The sequence below is a fragment of the Phoenix dactylifera genome, chromosome 7 (genome assembly GCF_051530095.1).
Source record: "Phoenix dactylifera cultivar Ajwa chromosome 7, Ajwa_hap1_PhDact_Kaust_v1.1, whole genome shotgun sequence".
Classification (NCBI taxonomy): Eukaryota; Viridiplantae; Streptophyta; class Magnoliopsida; order Arecales; family Arecaceae; genus Phoenix; species Phoenix dactylifera.
The window spans coordinates 31745539-31764081 of record NC_143196.1 but is presented as its reverse complement, the minus strand read 5'-3'; the positions used below and the strand labels follow the sequence as shown (position 1 = coordinate 31764081).

The 18543-nt window shown below is 54.0% G+C and overlaps 2 protein-coding genes across 2 annotated transcripts; both read right to left on the bottom strand.

The window, feature by feature from the left end:
• Positions 1-401: 401 nt before the first annotated feature.
• On the bottom strand, positions 402-1192 carry GLP7 (germin-like protein 7). Its single transcript, XM_008788662.5, has one exon. It carries the CDS (start codon positions 1174-1176, stop codon positions 502-504), a length of 675 nt encoding a protein of 224 aa, XP_008786884.1. The 5' UTR covers positions 1177-1192; the 3' UTR covers positions 402-501.
• An 829-nt stretch (positions 1193-2021) lies between these two features.
• Positions 2022-18522, bottom strand: LOC103702011 (uncharacterized). The gene is made up of 3 exons (XM_008784296.6): positions 18244-18522; positions 3439-3587; positions 2022-2505 (listed from the first exon to the last, which is right to left on the bottom strand). The coding sequence occupies exons 1-3, from the start codon at positions 18427-18429 to the stop codon at positions 2367-2369; spliced, it is 474 nt and encodes a 157-aa protein (XP_008782518.1). The 5' UTR covers positions 18430-18522; the 3' UTR covers positions 2022-2366.
• Between the last annotated feature and the right edge of the window lie 21 nt (positions 18523-18543).

Here is an 18543-nt window from a genome sequence, read left to right as displayed (position 1 = left end):
TTTTTTTCAAAGTCAAACCCTAGTGATACTTAATACTTTTCTTTCTTGCTTATCGTTATTCTTTTCGTTTAAAATAGGTAACTGAACTGAGTGGAGTTTTTTTTTTTATTATTTTTTAAAAGAAGAGCATGTACAGAAATAGAGATTGATAGGTAGGTTAGGGACGCGGAGTTATATTGGCTTTAAGGAGACTGCATTAGCAGTGCATCATGCCAGCTTTTCCGATAAGCTGAGAGATCTATTTGTTCGTATTTAGCTGTGTTGCTTTCTGGTTGGATTGATTTGGTTCAAACAAATTTTTCTTGGGACCGCTGACAACCATATTTTAATCTAGGCAGTGCGTTCGGTTCATTGAAGCTCAAGTTCGAGGAGGGGTGCCAAGTGATTTTGGATAGCTTGCAGATTTAGATCTTGGCCTTCAACAAATATCCCTTTGCACGTATTTTGTTCATAATGAACTCTTACACGTGATCATATCCGACAGCCAAACAAGAGCAGTATCTAACCCCCAAGATTCTTCTGAATCCTGCGAATATCCTGCCCGGAAATCTTGAAGGTCTTCTCCAAGACCTCCTGCGGGATCCCAGGGTCTGACCGGAACGCCGCCAGCGGAATCATCTGAACCCCCGGATTCTGGCTGTTGAGCCCTGACACCGCGGCCGCCGGCGCCGCCGGGTTCAAATTGTGCAAGAAGTGGACCAGTCCCCTCGGGAAAACGAAGGCGTCCCCCGGCCTCAACCGCTGGGTGAAGAGGCGGTACGAGGTGTCGACGAATCCGACGAGGAGGTCGCCATGGAGGAGGAGGGCGACCTCGGAGGCGCGGGGGTGGGCGTGGGGGGGCACGAGGCCGCCGGCGGCGAGGTCGATTCGGGCAAGGGCGAGGCCCTGGGCGTTGGCCCCGGGGAGGGCGGCGGCGGTCGTGAGGGTGACGTTGAAGCCGAAGGGGTTGGCGGCGGTGTTGCCGGGCTTGGAGAGGATGGAGGTGGCGAAGTGGGAGGGGCGGGCGAGGGCGGGATCGAGGCAGGGGAGGCCGTTGAGGTGGAGGGACCGGCCGGCGGGGGAGGTGTCGGCGACGCAGTAGTCGAGGAGGAGGTCGGGGTCGGGGTTGGAAGGAGAGAAGAGGAGGGATAACAGCAGGAAGGGGAAAAGGGTCCGAAAAGATGAGTTTTTTCTCATCGTTTGCGGACGGTTTGGAGGAAGGAGTACGTTGGAGTGAATTCACGTTGATTCTTATATATGTATCCATTCATTTGTGGTTGGGTTGGTTGTGAATGTGGAGTGACGTTGAGGCTTTCAGAGGTTAGTGCTTCAAGGTTTACCAAAGCCGGCTTGGGAATGGGTTGAAGTAATGATTGATATATTTTTTTAATTTTTGCTGAACAAAGAAGCCATTTCTCAGATTTAAGACCAAAAAAGATTTAAGCAGGCCATGTCGAAAACTCGAAATATAAAACTTATAATATATCAAAACATGAAACAGATGACATTTAAATCGCAATATGCTTTGTTTTCAATTTTATTTTCTTAGAGAGAGAGAGAGAGAGAGAGAGAGAGAGAGAGAGAGAGAGAGAGAGAGAAAAGCCCGTGGAATCCGCAAATCATTTAGAATTAGCACCTCGAAGAAAATCTTCCTGAAGTCCAGCTACTGTAACACGAAGCCAACTACTACTCATCAGCAACCTTATTTCCTTTAGGTAGAGTATGAGCAGCCGAGAAATTATGTAGCTGCTTAATTATGTTCCAAATGTCCAGAAGGGAGAATGATAAAATACTTCACTACTGCCATTACTGCCCATCCAATAATAAGAGGCTGAAAAGTTGTTGTCGATTCAGTTGCTTTAATGCCTTCCTAAGCCCCTCAAAGCTAAAAGCAGGAAGCTTTGACGTATTAACATAGTTGCTCAAGTACTTTCCTAAGCCTCTTAAGCACAAAGCAAGAACCTTTGCATGCCGTCCATTTAAGCCCAAAATTTTCTCTTCTTTAACTCAGAGCTCAGCTAAGATGAGTACCACATCAAGGCTAAAAGAACCGTTAGTGGACAGTGAAAATAAATGTCTTAAATAATACACAAGGAGCAAATAGATGGCTCAGGGAGGGAGGGAGAATAATTGCGACACCACCTGAAAAACTTCCCTCGAGCAAATGCCAAAGGTACAAAAGCCAAATTTTCTACTAATGCTGGATCAATTTGGCATGCATGTTGCAATTTATTTTCACTTAATATCAGCCAATGCAAGAACAATTGCAACATTGGGAGCAAAAAATCAAAACCCAAAACTTTTTAGTGCACGGTCCCAAGACAAGGACAGCCATCCACAATGATGGGAGGCTCATGAAGAAGAGCATCCGATGTTAGGGAACTTGATCAGTGATCTCCATTAATTCCAAAGATACGGACTTTGTGCATGTTAGGGAACTTGGCAACCACCAGCACAAACACAGCAAGAGTATTGAGGAAGAGCATCGGATGCTGGTAGTCCGTCGTGTGCGAGGCAATCAGGTACCTGCTAGATTCACAATGATAGTTATGTCAATGAATTTCCATAAAGCTAAGCTCATGCTAAAAAGAAAAAGAAAAAAAAAAGGTTGTTCAAGTTTTGATAGGACATCTGGCATGACTCTAAAAATCATATGAAAGATCATCAAGATTGAACCTGATAATCTCCTATATCCTTCAATCGTAAGTTTACTTTTCTGAGGTGTGATCGCACGCATAACATCCTGATTCAGTATTTGTTTGTCAAGAAACAAGACTAGATATGTAGAAATCGTATTGCCTAGCAGGAATAATAAGTCAGAATTAACACTCAACAAAACATTATACATTAAACTAGGTAGTGTTCGCACGGGTACGAGATATAGTTAAATAAAAGAATAATGGTGAAAAAGATAGCAAGCAACTATTTCCCCTTCTTTTTTTTCCACATGCCTATCCTATACAAGCCAGCCATCTTTAATTTTCGTTAAATAGCATCCAGTTATCTTTATCCATATAACCCATAGATATTTTGGTTGATGTAATTGCTAGTCAATTAATTTTAGCTGTAATTATACTAATATAATTTGCAGATATCAACACTAACAAAGTTAGTTAAGGTAGAAACATGATGTTGTGGAAAAGAAATGTAAGACATAACTTTTAACTGTCTTCAGCAAGCCACTTATTTCATGCATTTTAGCAGATAAATAACAGCATATGAATTAACTAAAATGCATCCTTTGCATGCATGACCATGACCTACTGCATATGCAATATCAATGCAAAATCTAGCAGCTATTAAAGGCGAAAGTATTACAAACACAAGACAGGAAGAAAAATAATTCAAAAACATTGGCTGGCTTGGGAGCTCATGAACTTTCTTTGCCTCCAAAAACATATAAATGGCTGCAACTTCAGTTTTGAATTTTTTTCAAGATCATGCCTGGGGGATACTCACAGGATCACCGGTACAGTAGCCAAAAACTTTCTATTATTGGTAAGCTGCTTGCCATTGTCCATCTGCTCCCACCAAGTTAAACCATTATAGATACCCTGGTCTTCAGCGAATGGAGTTCCTTTCCTCCAGTGAAAACAGTGATATGTTACCTAAACAAATACCAAAATACCCACCAGTAAGATGATGCTCCATCACTTTGAGCAGATTATTTAGATATGCCACTGATTTATTATCTAGGGAAGAGAGGGTGAAAACTCTACCATAAAATAGTCTTTCATTAAACTGAAAGCACCAGAAACTGAACTGGTAGCTCTGCATGAAATGATTAAGCATACATCAACTGTTTAAGAAAAAGTTTTTAAAAGTTTTTACGGTAAAGGCAAGTAACTAAACCACTAGAGGGGGCAGAACAAACCAAAAGTCACTCAGATATAGATCTTGAAAAAGCTAATTATAGACTTGTTACTTCAAATTGCAAAAAATTAGGTATGCTCAGATCAGTAATGTTCTACCTTGTCAGATTAGAAAAAAAGGCAGATCTAATGATGTGCTGATGTTCTTTGTAACAAATGATCTACAAAATAACATACTAGACAAACTGTTGTGAAAGGATGCATAACCAAGCAGGGGAAAATTCCTATTATCACTTGAAATGAAGTTACTTGAATGGACTTGGAACACTAAACCTCTCTCAGAATCTTTCCATTCTTAAGTTGTCTGCCTACACCTAAATATTTGAGTAAAGGCTTCCATCTCTCTACCAATAAGAGTTCTTACATCCCTACTACCAGGAGCGGCCCAATGTATTTGGGGGCCTAAGGCCATTTTGTCTTTGAGGCCTTTTCTACAGTGGGCCGGCCTAAGGCGAATTCACAAGGGGCCTTTTTTTTCATTTTATCTTTGAGGCATTTTCTACGGTGGGCCTTCTTTGGGCTGGGGCCTTAGGCGACCGCCTCAGTTGCCTAAGAGTTGAGCCGCCCCTGCCTACTACATTGCTGCAATCAGATCTTCCCGAGAAAACCTGCTAGGTCTGGTCCTGAATCCATTTCTCACCATGTTTAAACCCTGTATGAGTCCCAAAGAGAGACTTCTCCAAGAGATGCATATTAGTCTCTGATTCTCGTTAGCACTAATCCCACTCAATGTAGACATGTAAATTGGTCCATGCATAGCGGGGAGTTCTGCCAATTTCATATCCTTCAAGTTTATCAATGCTTCAAGCACCAAAACAACGTATCTAGTCTTCTCATAACGTTCTAAAAATAGCATGCTTCAACTAAAAAGCAAGAGAGAAAAGTTTTAGGAACGCAAGGTTGCTCTATTCATCCATCGCAAAATATATACTCTTCTCGCATCAATGCTCCATACTTAAATATTCTTTAGTCTCATCCACTCCTTCAATAGAAGATCAGCTTACAATCTTTTTGAACACAATTAGAAGAACAAGAGAACAAATTGATAACATCAGAGAAATGGGCAAGTAACCTTACCTCCATCCATCCCCAGTTATCCATTATATTACTACTATCTCCATCACAATCTCTAACAAGATTTAGAGACTATCTTACTACTATTATTAACGATCCCATCCCTCAAGTACTTAAAGAGTTAGACTAATACATATACCTCCTGTTGGGGGAATAAGGTTTTTCCCCCAAATGACACGAATGCCCCAAAGAAGCCGCACAATCGTCGACCCTGGAAGGCCGAAGTCGGCACCCGAACTCGGAATCTCCGACCTAAGAGAAACCCCAATGCCCGAGGCCTACTTTTGTCAGCCACCTACTACGGCTATACGTCTCCGAGGTCCGGCCAGAGACCGTACTATGACGCCCCTCCGGCATTTATGGCGCATGACCGCTGTGATCCTCCGGCACACTCCACAATAAATATGGATCTCCAGCTTACTCCACAATAAATGTGGATCTCCGGCTCACTCAACAATTAATGCACGTGACTCCTGTCATCTACGGACTCCCAGCTCTCCACGGCAAATAAGCCCAGCAGGGTCTAGTCAACTGTGATAAGTCTCTGATCTCGGCCATACCTCCGACACTGATGCAATAAATTCGCCTGGTAGCGTGCTAGTTCGGGTTGTACAACGCCCTCATCGCCGACATCAGTGCAATTATTCGCCTGACCAAGCGCCGACCTGAACGACATGCCGAGCCGTACTACGGCTTCGCCCCGTTACATCGCAGGTAAACCGACCCCCGGTCTATAAAAGGGGGTTGGAAAATCGATACTGGGGACGGGCACTGTTTACCTCTACTCTACACGATTTGTCCCCTCCCTGACTTGAGCGTCGGAGGGCCGGCGCCGGAAGACCCGGCCACCGGCTCGTGTGCAGGCACCCAGACGGAGGACGCCGCCCACTGTCGGATCGTCGCCCAGCCGCGGGAATCAGCCGCTCCTTCTCGCCGATCGCCCCAGACGGAGGACGCCGCCCGTCGACGGACCACCGCCCCGCCGTGAGTAACCACCTCCCGCTCCCTCTCCTCGACCGAAGATTGCCCCCGGGTCCAATTTCCAGCAACAGTTGGCGCTAGAGGAAGGGACCGAGTAGCAGTCATGAAGTTGAGAAGTAAGGGAGCCTCTAACGTCTCCCGGCGTCCCCCGCAAAGTCCTGGACACTCCGTCCAGAATTCCCCAACTCCAGCTGACCCAGGTCCTCAGGTCCAGCTGGAACAGTTCAATGCCCTGGTACAGCAAGTCCAGGCCCTGGCCGCCGCCGTGCAGGGCCTACGGCGCGTGGAAGCTTCATCGGCGCTTCCCCCGCAGGCCCAGGCCCCGCCGGAGTGTCTCCCCAACGGCCCGGTTCTCCCCAGTCAAAATCTGCATGGCTCCTCCAGAGCCAACAACGGAGAACGGGCTACTCCCCGTAGGGAGTTACCGAGAGAAGGTTTCGATCGGAGACCCCAACTTTCCGAGGCGGAGTCAGCCCCGGACCGCCAAGGGTCGGCGCAAACCACAACGACAATCCCACGGGTGGGGGAGCTCGACCGAAAAGTGGAGCATCTGGAGCGCCAGATTGCGGCACTCCACGGCAAGAAGGCAAGACAGGAAGGGGACTTTGAGTTCACTGCCAAGTCCCCCTTCTCCCGCCAGATCGAGGACGAGCCGGTTCCCGTGAGATTCAAAATGCCTCAGGTGGAGCCCTACAGCGGAATCACCGACCCCCTCGACCACTTGGAGAGTTATCGGGCCCTCATGGCCCTACAAGGGTCCTCGGAGGCCATACTCTGCAAAGCCTTTCCAGCGACCCTCCGAGGGACCGCTCGGCTTTGGTTTTCTGGACTGAAGCCGAACACGGTGTCCTCCTTTGAGCAGCTCGGCAGGCAGTTCGCCACCAACTTTGCTGCCAGCCGGCGCCAGCGACGGACATCAGACTCCCTCCTGGACATCAAGCAGAAGGAGGGGGAGTCCCTCAAAGAGTACCTGGACCGCTTTACCGCCGCCACATGGGAGGTCCGCGAGCTAGACCAGTCGATAGCCATGTCGGCTCTGAAAACTGGGGTTCGCTCCTACCGATTCCTCTTCTCCATCGAGAAGAGCTTCCCGGCCGACTTCACCGAAATGCTGGCCCGAGCCCGGAAGTATGCCAAGGCCGAGGAGGCAGTCGCCTCCAGGCGGGGAGCAATCGAGCCCGCCTCTAAGAAGCAGAAGAAGCGCCGCGAGGAGCGCGGCCGACAAAGGAGCCGGTCTCCCCGCAGAGAGAAAAATCTCCCCAGACTGAGGAGTCCGCCCCGTCAGCAGGGGCGACCTCAGCAGAGGACACCTCCTCGTCCGAGGTCTCCACCACGGCCCCGGACGTACCAGGCGAGGTACGAGAACTATACATCCGTCAATGCTCCCCGGGCCGAGATCCTGATGGAAATTGAGGGTCGGGACTTCTTCCGACCCCCGCCTCCTATGCGAGACACGGGATTTCCCCGAAATACCAGGAAGTATTGCCGCTTCCACCGAGACCGTGGGCACGACACGGAGGACTGCTTCCAACTCCGGGACGAGATAGAAGCGCTCATCCGACGGGGAGTACTCAACCGGTTCGTGAGGAATCGACCTGAGGAAAGAAGGCCGGCGGAGAATGTCGCACCAACCGAAAATCCAGGCGACAACAGGCCCATCGCCGGCACCATCAACATGATCGGGCGGGCCTCGGCAGGAACGGCCGCCCAGGGAACACCCCCGAAGCGCCCACGTACTGATGAAGTCATCTCGTTCTCGGACGAGGACTTAGAAGGGGTCGAGACCCCTCACGATGACGCTGTGGTCATCTCCATGATTGTAAATAGGTTTGATGTAAAGCGTGTCCTAGTTGACAATGGAAGTTCAGCCAACATTTTGTACTACCATGCCTACCAAAAAATGGGGTTGACAGGAGGACATCTCCGGAGAATCAATGCCCCGCTAGTTGGGTTTACCGGAGATGCGGTCTCGGTTGAAGGTGAGGCTAGCTTCCTTGTCACAGTTGGCCTCGCCCCCCGGGAGAGCACTGTGAGGATGGATTTCTTGGTGGTCCGTCTGCCCTCGGTCTACAACGCCATCCTTGGGCGCCCAGGGTTAAACACCCTTCGAGCCGTGGTTTCAACTCGCCATTTACTCATGCGGTTCCCCACCGGCCAAGGAGTAGGCGAGGTCCGCGGAGACCAACTGGTCGCCAAGCAATGCTACATGGCGGCCCACACAGTGAAACAACCAGCTGAGGCGCCAGACCGCCCGACGCGCCCCTCACTCCCCATAGAAACCCTCGATGCGAGGGACACCCCCTGGAAGAAGCAAGTAGAGCCCGGTGAGCTCCTTATTCAAATCCCACTACGAGAAAATTTTCCCAAGCTAACCGTGCAGGTCGGCTCCGGCCTCGGCGCCCATGAGAGGGATCGCCTCGTCAGCTTCCTGCGGGATAATGCCGACGTCTTCGCCTGGTCGCCCGCGGACGTGCCAGGAATTGACCCTGAGGTCATGGTCCACCGACTTCAGGTGAAACCAACCAGCAGGCCTGTAAAGCAGAAGAAAAGAGGCTCCGCCCCCGAGCGACAACGAGCTGCGGCCGAGGAGGTGGACAAACTCCTCGGAGCCGGCTTCATCCGGGAGGTCTCCTACCCGGACTGGCTCGCCAACATAGTCCTCGTAAAGAAGGCTAACGGAAAATGGCGTATGTGTGTGGACTACACCGACCTGAACAAGGCCTGCCCAAAAGACAGTTTCCCCCTCCCGAGCATCGACCAGCTCGTCGACTCCACCTCAGGACACCAACTGCTAACTTTTATGGACGCCTTTTCAGGATACAATCAAATCCGAATGGCGCCAGAAGACGAGGAGAAGACGGCCTTCATCACCGACAAGGGCACCTACTGCTATAAGGTGATGCCCTTTGGCCTGAAAAACGCTGGGGCCACCTATCAGAGGCTGGTCAGCCAGATTTTTAAAGACCAGATCGGCCGGAACATGGAAGTCTACGTGGACGACATGTTGGTGAAGAGCCGAGCGGCGGAACACCACATAGCCGATCTCGACGAGACGTTCGCCAAGCTCAGAAAATATCAAATGAAACTCAATCCGGCGAAGTGCGCGTTCGGGGTCACCTCGGGCAAGTTCCTGGGTTTCATAGTGACCCAGCGCGGAATTGAGGCCAACCCGGAGAAAATCCGGGCACTGCAAGAGATGTCGCCTCCAAAGACAGTTAAGGAGGTGCAGCGGCTCGCGGGGCGGGTAGCCGCCCTGGGAAGGTTCGTCTCTCGGTCAGCCGAGCGTTGCCTCCCCTTCTTCAAGAGCCTCAAACGGCCGAAAGACTTCCGGTGGACAGAAGAATGCCAACAGGCCTTTGAAGATCTTCGGAGCCTTCTGGCTTCTCCCCCGCTGCTCACCAAGCCCCGGAAAGGCGAGGTCCTTTACTTATATCTGGCCGCCTCCCCAGCCGCAGTGAGCTCAGTTCTCGTCCGGAAAGAGGACAAGCTCCAAAAGCCGGTCTATTACACCAGCCGGGTTCTCAGGGATGCCGAGACCCGATATTCTAAACTTGAGAAGACCATCTTAGCTCTCATCATCTCGGCTCGGAGACTCAGGCCTTACTTCCAAGCCCACACGATAGCTATATTGACCGACCAGCCCATGAAGCAAATATTGCAGAGGTCGGATCGTGCGGGGAGGATCGCCAAATGGGCGGTCGAGCTCGGGGAATTCGACCTCGAATATCGGCCCAGGCCGGCTATCAAAGCTCAGATACTCGCCGACTTCATCGTGGAGTGCACCCTTCCGGACGACCCCGACCTGCCATCTGGACCCGCGGAGGAGGCCCCGAGGCAGCCATGGGTCCTGCACTCGGACGGGTCTTCGACCTCGGGGGGTAGCGGGGCCGGACTTATCCTCACTAGTCCAGACGGAGTGGTGGCTGAGCAAGCCCTGCGCCTCGAGTTCCCGGCCTCGAACAATGAGGCCGAGTATGAGGCCCTCATCGCCGGGCTCAAACTGGCGAAAGAACTAAACGTGGGAGACTTGACGGCATTCAGCGACTCCCAGCTGGTGGTGAACCAGGTCCAAGGAGATTTTGAAGCTAAAGAGCCATCCATGCAAAAGTATCTCCAAAAGGTGCGGGAACTCATATCTGCCCTGAATTCTTTCAACATTCAGTACATTCCCAGAACGGAAAACCTCAGGGCAGACCAGCTATCCAAGCTGGCAAGCTCCCGCATGAGCGAGCTTCCTAAGGGAACCGCGCTCGAGTATCTTCAGACCCCCAGCACGGAGGGACCCGAGCCTACCATGTGCATCGGCTCCGAGCCAAGCTGGATCGACGGGCTCGTCTGCTACCTTCAGGACGGAACCCTACCTCATGACGAGATGGAGGCTCGCCGAATCAAGCGCCAGGCCCCCCGGTATGTCCTATACGAGAACAGGCTCTATCGACGATCATTTACTTCCCCCCTTCTCAGATGCCTCCGCCCCTCCGAGGCGGACTATGCTCTCCGAGAGGTCCATGAAGGGATCTGCGGAAATCACCTGGGAGGCCGGGCCTTGGCCCATAAGATCCTGCGGCAGGGATATTACTGGCCCACACTCCAAAAAGACGCAACAGATTTCGTCCGCAAGTGCGATCGGTGCCAGCGAAACGCCAATATCCAGCGCCGACCTTCAGCTCTGCTGACCTCCATCATCGCCCCCTGGCCGTTTGCCCAATGGGGGATCGACATCCTGGGGCCCTTTCCCCTCGCCACCGGACAGAGAAAGTTCCTGGTCGTCTCCATCGACTATTTCACCAAATGGGTCGAGGCCGAACCTGTCGCCCGGATCACCGAGCAAAAGATGCGGGATTTCGTGTGGAAGTCTATAATCTGCCGATTCGGACTACCCCGTATCCTTATATCTGATAATGGTCGACAATTTGACAATATTCATTTCAGGGAGTTTTGCTCTGAACTCGGCATTGATCATTGCTTCACCTCGGTTGCCCATCCCCAGACAAACGGGAAAACCGAGGTAACTAACCGAACTATTTTGCAGGGACTTAAAGCTAGGCTTGATCGGTCCAAAGGACAGCGGGTCGAGGACTTGTACAATGTCCTTTGGGCGTACCGGACCACGTTCCGACTACCCACGGGAGAGACCCCCTTCAACCTAGCATACGGCACTGAGGCCGTCATCCCGCTGGAGATCGGCCTGCCTTCTCCCAGAATGGAGCATTACGACCCCGACACCAACTCTTCCCAGCTAAGGAGCAACTTGGACCTTGTCGAAGAAACGAGAGAGATCGCCCGGGTTCGCATGGCGAGATACCAACAGCGAACGGCCCAATACTACAACTCCAGAGTCAAGCCCAAGCTCTTCAAAGTAGGGGACCTCGTCCTCAGGAGAGCCGAGGCTTCTCAACCGACCGAGCAAGGAAAGCTCGCCCCAAATTGGGAAGGGCCGTATCAAATCGCCCGGGTACAACGACCAGGGGCGTACAAATTGAAGTCCCTGGAGGGGACTCTGATCCCACGAAGCTGGAACTCCGAGAATCTACGGATGTATTACCAATGAAACCCTAAGGGGTTCAAAACAATCAGGACAATGGACTCAGCTCCTTTTTCTGCAAATATTTCTCTCACCTTGATAACTGTAATCCTCTTTTAATATTGGGTCGTCTGTGATCCTCAGATTTCCCGGCCAAAATCGGGATGCCTCGAGGCTCGACCGTAGAGTCCCAAACTCCCTCGACCTCGGGAAGAATCGCAAGAACGATGAGACGTGGAATGGAGCAGGATTCCTCGACTTAGGCCGAGATGCCCCGAGTGTCGACAGTGCGTGCCCAGACCCCTCGACACTTCGGGAAGACGGGGTAGTACCTTCGCGGCCCCCCGTGGCGCTCATCACCAACAACGGGGTAGTACCTTCGCGGCCCCCCGTAGCGCCCCCTCGACTAAGGTCGGGATGCCCCGAGGGTCGACCGTAGAGAACCAGACTCCCTCGACCTCGGGAAGGCGCCGTGAGGGGTGAAAAGGGTGGCTCCACCTGGGGCGCCACGAAGTGGACCCCCAGGAGCGGTCGACGATCCCCGATCCCCGAAGCGAGCGATCCCTCGACTAAGGTCGAGATGCCCCGAGTGTCGACAGTGCGTACCCAGACCCCTCGACACTTCGGGAAGACGGGGTAGTACCTTCGCGGCCCCCCGTGGCGCTCATCACCAACAACGGGGTAGTACCTTCGCGGCCCCCCGTAGCGCCCCCTCGACTAAGGTCGGGATGCCCCGAGGGTCGACCGTAGAGAACCAGACTCCCTCGACCTCGGGAAGGCGCCGTGAGGGGTGGAAAGGGTGGCTCCACCTGGGGCACCACGAAGTGGACCCCCAGGAGCGGTCGACGATCCCCGATCCCCGAAGCGAGCGATCCCTCGACTAAGGTCGAGATGCCCCGAGTGTCGACAGTGCGTACCCAGACCCCTCGACACTTCGGGAAGACGGGGTAGTACCTTCGCGGCCCCCCGTGGCGCTCATCACCAACAACGGGGTAGTACCTTCGCGGCCCCCCGTAGCGCCCCCTCGACTAAGGTCGGGATGCCCCGAGGGTCGACCGTAGAGAACCAGACTCCCTCGACCTCGGGAAGGCGCCGTGAGGGGTGGAAAGGGTGGCTCCACCTGGGGCGCCACGAAGTGGACCCCCAGGAGCGGTCGACGATCCCCGATCCCCGAAGCGAGCGATCCCTCGACTAAGGTCGAGATGCCCCGAGTGTCGACAGTGCGTACCCAGACCCCTCGACACTTCGGGAAGACGGGGTAGTACCTTCGCGGCCCCCCGTGGCGCTCATCACCAACAACGGGGTAGTACCTTCGCGGCCCCCCGTAGCGCCCCCTCGACTAAGGTCGGGATGCCCCGAGGGTCGACCGTAGAGAACCAGACTCCCTCGACCTCGGGAGGTACCACAGGTCAGCAAAGCGTCCGCAGACCCGCCGACCTGACACAAGACCCCTCGACCAAGGTTGAGGTGCCCCGAGGTCCGACCACTGGGTCTCAAACTCCCTCGACCTCGCAAAGAGCTACAAATCAATAAAGTCTCCCCAAGCCCTCTCAACCTCGGCGGGTGCTGTCGGGTCCGTGAGAAGCCCGAGCCTCCTTAAAGTCAAAAATGACTCCGCAGGTCGACAAGGAAGGGAGGCAGCCTACTCCACCATGCGAAGCATAACTCTGAGAATGAAAGAGGTACCTTCAACTGGACGCCCTCCTTGTCAAATTTTATTTACATATTACTGAGCGGAATCTTAATGTTGGAGCCTTATCTCGCCCCAAAGTCGGGCCTCTCTAACGGGTCGGCTTAGGGTCGACCTCCTAATTACATTATGCATGCACCGTTCGTCAAGCCTCCGAAACTGGTACAGAGGATTTCATAAATTAGTGCCCAACTCGGCTCTTCGACGTAAACTCCTACGTCCGGCTGAAAAAGTGGTCCCGGCCACGAATGTGCCAGCCAAACGCGGGTACCAAGGCAATCTCTGGAAACCCAGCCTTGCTCACCGAAGCCTCGGCAGAGTCCGAGAACAATAACTACGAAAACCGTCGGTAATGACCTGCCTATTGGCCCGCGCTCCCTCTGAGGGGTTTGGAGTTAAGTTCGGAGACCCGACTAAACTCCCCGATTAGCGGCACGCACAGACCTAGTCCGGTCTTAGTTAAAGGGCTAAGGCCCGACCTCGACGCCTTGGGACTCCCCTAAAGGCTAAACGCAATGACCTCCACGACTCCCAAATCCGAGCTATAGGACTTAGAGAAATTTTCTAAAAAACTCAAGACTCGGAGCTCCTCTTCGTCGGGATGACTGGAACCCGAGAAGGCTAAGATGTAGCCCGGGAAGAAGGACAACTTCGTTAAGCAGCCCGGAAATTAAAATGCGAAGCTAGGCCATCGAGGCGGTTCGCTAAGGCCCTGGCCTCGGTCATGACAACAGAGGGAAAGATGAACACGGAATGGCAAAAATACTTTTTCATTAACAAAGGGCCGGAAGGCCAATTACAAAACTGGAAGTCGGCCGCTCAAGGGCCGACCCCGGATACAATGAAAAAGAAAAGAAAAATATGCTATGTCCTAAGCGGCGGGAGCCACATCCGGGGGGTCGTCCGGCACATTGATGACCTCAAGACCTTCCTCCGGAACAGGCTCGGGGTCGGGAGCAGGAGCTTCGGGCACCACCTCCGGGACAGCGTCCGTCTCGGCCGCCAGAGCCACCTCCATGACACCGTCCGCCTCGGCTACCCTCATCGAAGGCTCGGCGGGGTCTTGCTCATATATTCCCGCCTCGGATGTCAGGATGGTGGGAAGGGCTCGCACGTCGGACCCCCAGCCCCGGTCCTCCCTCGGACGGACCGTCGAGAAGTCATACTGAGGGCAGTACAGGCGCACCTGCTCTCGGAAGTTCTCGAAGCCTCGAAGGAAACCGTCGACCGTCTCCTCCTCCAACATGTCGCGGAACTCTTGCGACTCTTTGAAGAGCTCCACGGCGTGCTCGGCTCGTTCGAGAGCCCTCCTCTCCCGGGCCTCAAGTTGCTCGAGTCGGAGGCGAAGGGCCCTCTCCTCATACTCGAGGGCCGCGACCCTGGCCTGGACCTCCCCCAAACGCGCCTCCGTGCCGCGCATGGTTGCCTTGGTCATGGCGTGAGCCGCCTTCTCCTCCTCAAGCGCCCCCACCACGGCAAGGCGCTCGGCCTCGGTGGCCGCCCACCGAGCCTCGGCCGCGGCCGACACCGCTTCTAGCTCGGCGATTCTTTTCTTGGCCGGCTCCAGCTGCTGGCCGAGCTGCCGAACTTCTTCTCGATACCCGTGGGCGAGGAACGCCATGGTGTCGAGCTCGAGAATATGCTGAAAAAAAAAAAAAAAGAGAAGCGAGGGTATTGTGAGTTGAAAGGCACGTATGCACGCTAATAACTCAGGAAAATTAAGAAGGGAACTTACCCGGGCGGTGCTGCAGTAAGCACTGCCGGCGACCTCCTCCAGCGAAATCCCCCGGAACACGGCCCGGTCCGCTGGGAGCACTGCACGCCGCAACATGGAGCGTGCGACCTCGGCGTCCTGAAGGGCCGAGCTCCCCTCAGGAACGGAAGAGTCTGGCTCAACCGACTCTTCTCGGAAAGCTCGGGAAGAGCTCGGCACGATCGGACCCGAGGTCCCGGAGCCGCTCGCCTCGGGGCCTCGGGCAGGCCTGGGTCCTGGCTGCTGCGGCCGGGCCACGGATGATTCCCCCCGCTGGGCAAGGGGGGCAGGGCAAGGATGGGCCGATGGGCTCGCACCACTGACCACCCGCTCCCGCCTCGGGTCGGCCGCGGGGGCCCCCGTCTCGGGGCCACTCGTCCCGGCCGACGAGGAAGCGCCGTCTGTCCTCGCCCTCCTCCGAGGCTGGGGATTAGCCCCCCCGGCCTCGGCCTCCCGCCTCCTCAGGCGGGAAAAAAGCGACGTGTTACTGGTCGGCATACGGGGAATATCTGAAATCAAAAATTTTGTTAAGTGTCAGGCCAGTGGCAGTAAAAGCGAAAGACAAAGAATGAAAATAACGTAGCCGCCCTTACCCTCGGGGCGCGCCGAGCTCAGACCCACGCTCGCCAGGGCGTCCTCCCGCAGGAGCTCGGTCAGGTCGTTGCCCCTCCCGAGGGCTCGCACAGAGTCTAGGATCCTCAGCTCCCTCCCCGTGGGCTCGGAGAGTCTGTTGAGGGCCTTCAGCCGTGGGTGTCCCCACCTCGGCTCAAACCCCCAAGGCGCCGCGGACGCCAGGAAGAAAAACTTCACCTTCCACTCGTGGATCGAGGAAGGGGCGCCCCGGAAGAGTGACATACCGCCCCGAAAGGCGAAATATAGCCACCCTGCGTCCGCCGGGTTCTTCTTTAACAGAAAACACCGGCGGAAAAGGCCTACCGTGATCGGGATCCCGTGCCCGAGGCACAGGGACAAAAACCCGATTATGGTCCTCCATGAGTTCGGAGCCAACTGCGCCGGGACGAGCTGGTACTCGGCCAGCAAGCTGCTCACGAACTCATGGGTGGGAAAACGCAGGCCCGCCCAGAGTGTCTCGCGGTAAACCGCGATCCGACCTGGGGGCGGCTGCGTCACCCTGTCCCCCGGCCCTGCGGTTTCAAGACGAAACCCGGGCTGGAAGAAGAAACGGGAGCGGATTGTCTCCAGTTCCTCCTCTGACATATTCGACCCAACTTCTTCGAAACCGAGACTCATTCTCACAGAAGAATGGAGTAAAAATTAAGAGCAGAAAATGGAAGTTGGCAAGGAGAAGAAAAGAGGAAACTCTAGTGAAAACAGGAAGAAAACCTACTGGACATTGCCAGAAATTGCTCCGGGCACCGCCGGCAAAATTCGGTTGAGGGAGAAAACAAGGAAAAAAAAAGACGACGAAAATGAGGGGAAGCCAAACAAGACCTTTAGGGCAGACTCGTGGGGTTTATATAGACCCCCCTGACGGCCCGGATCGATGGGGTCGGTTCCCATCCCCCGATCGGGCTGCGCCACGTGGCGACCTCTGAGGCCGAGGCACTGCATCCACTCCGGATCAATAAATCGAATACGAAATCAAAGTGTTGTCCCATCGGATCTCGGAACCTCATTATGGGTCCACAGAATCCCATCGCCTCGAAGAATGAGCGGACGGCACCCCCGCTCCCCTCGTTTAATAAAATCTGGGACACGTGGAGCCCCGGTGTGGCCTCCACTCCCCCGAAATTATGACCCGGTAACACGAAATCGGAAGCGTCCGACCCCTGGTCATGCCGCGTGTCCGTTTTGAAACCCAAAATGGCACGCTCATTGATGAGCGGGAACTCTCGATTGTGGGGCCGAGGCGCCGCCTCGTCGAACCCGAGGACCCTCATCCTGGGTCCGCCTCACAAACCAACCTTGGTAATCCAAGAGACACCGCCCCCGCTATAGTCGCCTCGAAAGACGTAGGGATATGGACCCCATCATTAATTCGCCGAACAAAGTAACCTCGAAACGCCCAAGGGCGCAGGTCCTGCCACGAAAATTCCAAGAAACATGAGGGTGCGGACGAAGTTCGCCCCCCAATTTTAACGATGGACTTTACTTCCTACGTCCGAGCCCACAAGCCGCTCGAACTCGGAAGTCGGGGGGTAGTGTTGGGGGAATAAGGTTTTTCCCCCAAATGACACGAATGCCCCAAAGAAGCCGCACAATCGTCGACCCTGGAAGGCCGAAGTCGGCACCCGAACTCGGAATCTCCGACCTAAGAGAAACCCCAATGCCCGAGGCCTACTTTTGTCAGCCACCTACTACGGCTATACGTCTCCGAGGTCCGGCCAGAGACCGTACTATGACGCCCCTCCGGCATTTATGGCGCATGACCGCTGTGATCCTCCGGCACACTCCACAATAAATATGGATCTCCAGCTTACTCCACAATAAATGTGGATCTCCGGCTCACTCAACAATTAATGCACGTGACTCCTGTCATCTACGGACTCCCAGCTCTCCACGGCAAATAAGCCCAGCAGGGTCTAGTCAACTGTGATAAGTCTCTGATCTCGGCCATACCTCCGACACTGATGCAATAAATTCGCCTGGTAGCGTGCTAGTTCGGGTTGTACAACGCCCTCATCGCCGACATAGTGCAATTATTCGCCTGACCAAGCGCCGACTTGAACGACATGCCGAGCCGTACTACGGCTTCGCCCCGTTACATCGCAGGTAAACCGACCCCCGGTCTATAAAAGGGGGTTGGAAAATCGATACTGGGGACGGGCACTGTTTACCTCTACTCTACACGATTTGCCCCCTCCCTGACTTGAGCGTCGGAGGGCCGGCGCCGGAAGACCCGGCCACCGGCTCGTGTGCAGGCACCCAGACGGAGGACGCCGCCCACTGTCGGATCGTCGCCCAGCCGCGGGAATCAGCCGCTCCTTCTCGCCGATCGCCCCAGACGGAGGACGCCGCCCGTCGACGGACCACCGCCCCGCCGTGAGTAACCACCTCCCGCTCCCTCTCCTCGACCGAAGATTGCCCCCGGGTCCAATTTCCAGCAACACCTCTCTTAGACACGACAAACAGAAAAGCCCAAAACTTTATATGGAAAAAAAAATCAACCTTTACTTCTTCAAGGTATCATTATCATCCATTCGAACCAAAAGTCTCAATTTTGAATAAGAAACAAGCAATCTCCACCATAAAAGCCAAAAGAAAACTCATTTTACGAATAACGAAAATAATTAGAAAAAGAACAAGAGAAGACGACATGCGAAGGCCTCCATAGAGGCACCGAAACCCTAAAAAGAATAGAACTTGGGGGAAGGGAAACAAGGCGAAGAAGGAGGGAAGGGGGTCTTACGAAGAAGTGGGCGAGATTGACGACGGTCCAGGCGACGCCGGGCGAGCAGCGGAGGAGGGAGAGGACGGCGATCCAGGCAAAGAAGATTAGGAGTACGTACGCCGTCCACACGCCCGGGTACATCACCCACTCCGTGTTCCGGTTCAATACCGGCGGCGGCGGCGCCTCCACGTAGAGCTTCAGCATTCTCCTCTCCTTCGTCGAGAACAAGCTCTTGGTCACGGAGAGGAAGGGAGCCCTCGCTTTTGGAACGCGCGAGCGAAAGAAATGCGACTCGATAAGAAGATTTTAAGGTAACGC